This window comes from Anas platyrhynchos, chromosome 5 (genome assembly GCF_047663525.1).
Source record: "Anas platyrhynchos isolate ZD024472 breed Pekin duck chromosome 5, IASCAAS_PekinDuck_T2T, whole genome shotgun sequence".
NCBI lineage: Eukaryota > Metazoa > Chordata > Aves > Anseriformes > Anatidae > Anas > Anas platyrhynchos.
Window position 1 is genome coordinate 6,278,995 of NC_092591.1, and position 7,218 is coordinate 6,286,212.

Below are 7,218 nucleotides of genomic sequence, written 5' to 3' on the forward strand. Positions count from 1 at the left end.
GTCCCGCTGAAAATCGGGGCTCAGCCGTGCCCTTCCCACCCCACAGCGCGTCCTGCCGTGGGGACAAGGAGCTCGCCCTGTCCCGCCCGTGTCGCACCCCCCCAGGACCCAGGCTCGGGGGGGCGCACGAAGCCGGGCGGGGTCTGGGCTGGGTTCCCCGACGGGGCGGCCGGTGCCGGGCCTCGGCAAGGAGCAGGGAGGGCCCCGAGGGTTTTGTCCTCCCGGGACCACAGGCAGGGCCGGGGGACCGGAGGGAGCTGCGAAGAGCCCCCGGGATGCTGCGGGGAGGACGGCGGAGCTGGGAAGACCCTCCTGCAGAGGGTGACATTTCTCCACGGCCCGGGACCTCGAGAACAAACACGGCAGCGACTTAAATAAACACGCGTTTAATGATGCAAAACGCTAACGGGGGAGCTCGGCACCGCCAGCGGCGGAGGCCCCGACGGGGCGGGCGGCGAGCGGCTCCCCCCGGCCGGGCTCCGCGCTCCGACGGAGCCCACCCCACGGCCAGGCACCCCGGGGTGCCCTCCCCGAGCCCTCCTTCCATCCCTCCATCCTTCGGTTGCAAAGCAAAAAGGGGCTGCGTGGAAGGAGAGAGGCTCCCCCCAAGCCCCCAGCGCCTCCGAGGCACGTCGGGGGGCTCAGCCCCGCAAAGAAGAGCGCAGCCTCGCAGTTCTGCCATCAGCGCGGTTTTAATTTAGCCTCTTTAGGTACAATAGAAAAGAAACCTGAAAGCACATGCTAGTTCTGGGAACAAATACTCGAGACAGACAGCTTCGGCCGCGGGCTCCTCGCAAGCCGAACCGGGAGGGCGGCGAGCGGGGACGGACAGGAGAAGGCAGCGTGGGGCTGGCGGGGCAGCCCGAGAAAATACTCGCTCAGGAGGAAAGGGCCGGCACCTCGCGTTATTCTTAGCTCTGTTTTCCTCGTTTTTAGCCACGTCGATGCATTGCCCCGCCGAGGAGAAGGATGCCCGGGGGGCACGGGCCCACGGGAACTCACTAGCCCCGCACCGCCGCGTTAAGACATAGGCACTTGGTAAAACTCTAATACTGCAGCTTTTTTTTTTTTTTGCCTTTTTTTTTTCTTTTTTTCTTTTTTTTTTTCCCCTCTTTTTAAATTTCAACTACATCGAAATCTTTCCTGGTAACGCTAAATATGAAAAATGTAAACGAAACTTCCCCTCCCTCCTCCCGCTAGGGCACAGCGCTCCGCTCCCTCTGCCTCCGTGCGAGCTCCGCGGGGACGGGGACAGGGACAAGGGACAAGGACGGGACGCCCCCGGCCGCCCCTGCCCCAGCACGCCTGCGGGGCTGGGATTTATTCGGGTGGAATCGGATCCAGCTGCTTTTTTTTTTTTTTTTTAATATATTTTTTTTTGTAATTCCCGCTGGGACCAGCTCGTTTGAACTCGAAGGGACGAGGGTTTCTGCTGCTCTCTGCGTTTGGCTACGTGGAAAAAAAAAAAATAAAATAATAAAATAACAATAATGATGATAGCGGGAGACGCTGGGGAGGGGGGAGAACTGGACCGATGTGGGGTCGAGTGAAAAGAGCCGAGAGTCACGTTAAGAGGGCGAGCTGCGAAACCGGAGGCTGTCCGCTGAGTACGACCGAGAGTCCGTGTCCCCGGGCAAAGCCTCCTGTCCCGTGGCGGCCCTTTAGGAGCCCAGGTCCACCAGGCTGGACGTGAGGGGTCCCAGCAGCGAGTCCTGGAGCTGGTGGCCCGGCAGGCTGTGAGCGCTCTGGGGGGCGGCCAAGCCGCTCAGGGGGTAGCTGGAGCTCCTGGCGTGCCCGAGGTTCCCCTGCAAGAGCAGGACCGAGTTCTGATCGGGGCTCTGCGGCGGAGAAAACTCTTCCTCGGAGCTGGACAGGAGGGGTTTGCTCCCGTCCAGGGGCGAGAGCTGGTTGGGTTTGTTGGTGGCGGCGTTGGAGTTCTCCGTGTTCTCCCTGCGGAGGGCACAAGCAGAGCGGGGAAGTTACCGGGAGAAAAAGGGGGGAGAAAGCCGGGATGCCAGCCCCGACGGGGCCCCGCGGCCGCCCCCGGTAAAAAACAAACAAACAAACAAAAAATAGAAAGAAAGAAGGAAAAAAAAAAAAAAAAGGAAAGAAAAAAAGCGAGCGAGCGCCTCGTATTTTCCTAACGGAGCGGCCCCGCAGCTGCCCCCCTGGTAAGACAGCTGCCCCGCATACCCCCGAGAGCCCGGTGAGTTAGGTGGGGAGGAGGAGTTGGGGTTCCCGAGCTTTTTTTATTATCATTTCCCCGTCTTTTTCATTACAAAAATCGAAGCGCGGCCCCGCGGCCCGGGAAGGCTCGGAGGGGCCGGCCGGCCCTATTTCCTCCCCGGGCCTCTTTAGGGCCGCCGGCGGCCGCCCCAAAGCCGGGGGGCGATGAGAGCCGGCCCCGAGCCTTCCCCCCCTTTTTGGCCGTGCCGGCGGCCCGCAGCCCGAGCCGTGCCGAGCCGTGCCGAGCCCAGCCACCGCCTCGCACCGAGGCCACCCCGGGCGGGTGGGGGCGGAAGGCACCGAACAAAGGCGGGGGCGGCCTGGGGAGGCGGCCGAGGGGCTCGCTGCCCCCCGGGCAGGTGGGATCGGCACCGGGGCCGGGTGGGAACCGGCTTGCAGCCCCTGTAATCCCTTGGGTGGGTGGGGGGGGGGGATGCGGGATCCCCAGCTCCAGCCGGCTGCTGGAGCCGAATTGCTTGCAGGGGGGAAGCAGCGCGGCCGGGGGGGGGGGGGCTGCAAAAAGGGCGAGGGGGCTGTGAGAGAGAAGGATCGGGGGTGAGGGGGGCAGGGGGTGAAGAGGGTCGGGGGGGAGGGGGGTCGCGGGCTCCTCTCCCAGTCCCAGCCCCGGCCGGGGGCGCCGGGAGCCGGGCAGCGATCGGCGGCCGCCTCCGTAGGGCCGGGAGCGGGGAGGGCCGGGGGCGCGGGGGGGGGGTCTCAAGTACCTTTCCTTCGCCTCGGCCGCTCGGTCCCGCTGCCTCCGGTTCTTGAACCAGTTGCTGACCTGGGTGGTGGTGAGGCCGGTGGCTTCGGCCAGCTCCCGCTTCTCCCGCGGAGAGGGGTAGGGGTTGTGCGCGTACCACTCCCGCAGCACGCCCCGGGACTTCTCCTTGAAGCAGTAGCTGGTCTCCTCGCCGTCCCAAATGGTGCGGGGCAAGGGGAATTTTCGGCGGACCCGGTACTTGCCCACGGCTCCCAGGGGTCTGCCCCGCAGCTTCTCGGCTTCCACGTAGTGCGCCTTGAGCCAGAGCTGCTGCAGCTTGGGGTGGTTGTGGGGCGAGAACTGGTGGCTCTCCAGGATCTTGTAGAGCTCGCGAAAGTTGCCCCGGTGGAAAGCCACCACCGCCTTGGCCTTGAGGACGCTCTCGTTCTTGTGCAGGTGGTCGCAGGCCGGCAGGGACCACAGGAACCGGCCCAGCCTCTCCAGGTTCCCCCCTTGCTGCAGCACCTCGCACACGCAGGCGACCTGCTCCTGCGTGAACCCAAACGACGGCAGCATCGACATGGCCGGGGCTGGGCGGCGGTGGCACGGCCGGAGGGGCTGCGAAGGGGAGACGGCAGAGGAAGGAAGGAAAGAAAGAAAAGGGGGGGGTCCCGGTTACCGATCCCGGCCCGCTCCCCGGAGCGGGGATGCTCGGTGCGGTGCCGGGGGGACTTTGTCCCCGCTCCGCCGCCGCCGCGCTTAAAGCGCCCGAGCCCCCGCGCCGCGCTGATTGGGCGCCCGCGGCTCGGCCCCCGGCACGGCACGGCCCGGCACGGCCCAGCCCGGCCCAGCCCAGCCCGGCCCGGCGGGCAGAGCCTCGGCACGGGCGGGCGGAGCCTGGCGGCCCCGGCTGCGCTTCCCTCCGCCGCCTCTGCGCGGGTGCGGGGTGGGGATTTCAGCCCCCCCCCCCCCCCCCAATCCTCGGAAAAGGAGCTTGGGTTTTCCTGCCTTCCTTCCCCTTTATTTTGATCGTTTTATTTTATTTATTTATTTTTGTTCACCCCCTCCCTTCCTCCTCCTCGCCCGCTCGCCGTCCCCGTGCATCCAGCCCGTCTTTAATTACCTTAATGCCGGGGATGAATAAATAATGCGCAGTGAACCTCCCCGCGCAGCACTCTCCCCTTTTACCCCTCTCCCCTTTTACCCCCTCCCCTTTTACCCCGTCCTTTTACCCCCCTTTTGCCCCCCCAGTTTTACCCATAAGAGTCCGGGGGGGGGCCCGGAGAGAGCAGCCCCTGCCCGCACCCCCCCCTCGGGCAAAGCGGGAGCGCAAACTGCACCGACCGGCGGCGCTTTAATTACCCTAATCCTCATTTGCACACCTCGCTCCAAAGCAATTATTTAGGAAAAATTAGAAAACAATTAGGCTCCCTAAACAAAGATAAGCTATTGTCAGGAGCCGGGACGGGCTGGGAGAGGAGGACAATGCGCTGAGATAAGGGCAGGGGAGCGGTGGGGAGCGGGGGGTCCTCCTGCCCCTATTTCTCCGCGATCTGCGGCGTTTTAAGCACACTTCAGACCGCTTCTGGTTAAGGAACCGCTTCACGGGGCTCTTTAAAACCTGATTTTCCCCGCTAAAGCCGGGCTGATTTCTTCGGTTTGAAGCGCTCCGGGTTCATTTATTCGCTTTTAAGAGCAGTTTGGGGCCGCAGTTTGCCTCTGTCCCTGTCCCTATCCGGGGAGACCCCCGGGACCTCTCCACCCTCCTGGCCGTGCAGGGGAAAGGCCCGTGCCCTAAGATATTTTCTCCAAGCCCCGGAGCTTGTTTTCCCCGTGTATTTCGCGTCTCGGGGCCGTTTAAAATAAGCCCCTGCCACCCCGTCTGCGCAGTGCCCATGAGCATGTGTCTGGTAATTTTCCCTTGCCATTTTATTTTAGTACTTATGATGTTTCAGATGAAGTCTTAAAGAGCTGCAATGTCCTCCCAGAAGGAATGTCTGCTTGGAACAGATCCTTATTGACAAGGCAGCTGTGTGGGGACCGGAACGGAGCCTTAAAACCCGGCTCTAAAATCAACTAATACCCTAAAGTCTGGAGCAAGTGCGCAGAATTACAGCGCATGGGCTCGCAGCCTCCCGCGGCCGCTTCCTGGACGAGCGGTGCCATGTCCAGCTGCGAGCCCGGGGACGGGCTCCCCGCCCTCCTTTTGCTTTATTTCCCTTTATTTTTATCACTAGTCTCGAATAAAATAGGAAAGAGCCCAGCCATGGGTTCGTACCCTCGGGCTGAGGGTGAGGAAAACGCAAAAAAAGAGGCTGGGGAAGCCCCAAGCTTGGTTTCTATCCCCCCTCGCCTTTCTCCTCTCTTTCCTTTAAAAGGCCGACCAAAATAAACACCGCGGTGGCTGGGAAGAAGCAAAAATCCCCTTGGCGGCCGGAGAGAGGCTTCCCCGAGATTTTGGGGAGCGGGGTTTTATTCCTCCAGGCTCCCCGAAACTGGCCCGAGGAGGGGCCGGCGGCGGTCCGCTGGTGGGCTCCACCTGGGGGCTAAGTGCTCAGCCCAGAGCCGCTCGTGGGGGATGTTAATTATCGCAGGGCTTGTTTTTTTGTTTTTTTGTTTTTTCCTAAAAATGGAAACCTTTCGCTTTAAACCACGGGAATGGGGTAAAATGGCACGGATTCGCGCAGCACGCCGTGCCATTCACCCCGTTCAAAATCACGCAGAAACGGTTTCGAGCCGCAAAAAAATAAAAACAGTAATCATGAAAAAATGAAGAAATAAAGCAGAAGTGGGTGCAAACACCCAAACAACAACGAGGCGGCTCGGAGGAGCCGCCAGCCCCTTTATTTCTCGGGAGGCGAGGGGCAGCAGCCCGCAGGCTGGGCACAGCCCGGGCTTTGCAGCCTCCGGAGCCTCTCCCCGCCGGCTTTGCCTCCGCCGCCGCCGGGGCGCGGATCCGCGGTGTTTGCGCTGGAAATTTTCCTATTTTTCGTGATTTTTCGATGCGGCGAGGAACTGGGGGGGAAGACGGGGCTCGTGCAAAGGCACTCGGCGGCTTTTCATCGATTTCGCCGGAAAAACAAACAGCAAAACAATGGAGAAAACAGGCAGAACGCGCGTCCCCTCTCCCCTTAGAAATAACCCTCTTCCTACAAGAAATTTAATTTTGTTGCTTTCTCATTTTTTTGTTTTGTTTTCGTCTCGAAGTGTGGGGGCCTGGGGAAGGAAGCATCGCGACGAAATAAAAGCGGGAGCGCTTTTTTTTTTTTTTTTTTTTTTTTTTTTTTTTTTCCCCTGCTCGGAGCCGTGTCTCGGCGGTGCTAATAAGCCGTGTGCTGCCTCGGAGGCTGGGAGCCGGCAGGGCAGTAACACAACGCTGCCCATTTCCGAACCTTTCGAAGGCGAAACCCAAAACCGGCCCATTAGTCAATGAGGTTTGTGTTGTAGAGGGCTCCTTTCCCATCCACTTGCTGTTCTGAAAAATAGATCACATTTCGTTATCTTCAGTGAGAATCTGCAACGTGATACCGGATCCGTGTTGCCTTCCCTGCCGAATGCGAGGCGCAGGGGAGACAGCCAGCTTCCTTGGCGTATTTCTAAACAATAAAGGATTTGTATTTGCTTTCTCTCCCTCTCTCCCCCTTTATTATTCTATTTTTTTAATGAGGGAGGGACAAGCCCCTCTCCATATGCATCCCTCTTGTCTCGCAGGAGCCTTTGGCCCCGAGCGCCTGCAAACCGGCGCAACCTTTAATTACGTGTTGGTAAATCGCCCTCCGGACACCTGTAAAAACAACGCCGGGGGCCGAGGGAAGGGGACCCCGGGGAGGGGATCCCGGGGAGGGGACGGGGACCCGGCTCCGGCCCGGCCCGGCCCAGCCGGGACCCCGCGGAGGGCGCAAGCGGGGCGCAAGCAGCGCGCAAGCGGGGCGCAGCGGGCCCTTTCTCCGCGCACTTACCGGCACGCTGTCCGAAGGACGGGAGGTGGCCACGAGTGGGTTTTTTCTCCGTGGGTTGACCCGGACCCGGTGTTCCCGTCCCCCCTCCCTGTCCTGGGACCCCCCCCCCGCAGCCCCTTTTTGCTCGCTCGTGTACCTCCGGGATGCTGATTCTTTTTAAGCTAGGAAGAATTTCCTTTTGGGAGGTGAAACCCTCCAGCTCCTCCTGTTCAGAGGAAAGTGCTAGTGATGGTAATACGGGGTGACACTAAATAAACAGTTAAAGCAGGGCTGGAAAGATGGAGTTAATTATCCAGTGAGCTGCATTTAAACCCAGACCAGGAGGGGCTGATT

The 7,218-nt window shown here is 61.0% G+C and overlaps 1 protein-coding gene across 1 annotated transcript; it reads right to left on the reverse strand.

Annotated features, from left to right (window-relative positions):
• Positions 1–673: 673 nt before the first annotated feature.
• Positions 674–3,775, reverse strand: SIX1 (SIX homeobox 1). Its single transcript, XM_027458837.3, has 2 exons — positions 2,949–3,775; positions 674–1,950 (listed from the first exon to the last, which is right to left on the reverse strand). The coding sequence occupies exons 1-2, from the start codon at positions 3,506–3,508 to the stop codon at positions 1,662–1,664; spliced, it is 849 nt and encodes a 282-aa protein (XP_027314638.1). The 5' UTR covers positions 3,509–3,775; the 3' UTR covers positions 674–1,661.
• Between the last annotated feature and the right edge of the window lie 3,443 nt (positions 3,776–7,218).

Excerpts from the sequence above, each read along its gene's own strand:
- SIX1 (XM_027458837.3), bottom strand. The coding sequence starts at position 3,508 with ATGTCGATGCTGCCGTCGTTTGGGTTCACGCAGGAGCAGGTCGCCTGC. Across the intron at positions 1,951-2,948 it reads GCGGCCGAGGCGAAGGAAAG|GGAGAACACGGAGAACTCCA; the intron begins GTACTTGAGACC and ends TGCCCTCCGCAG.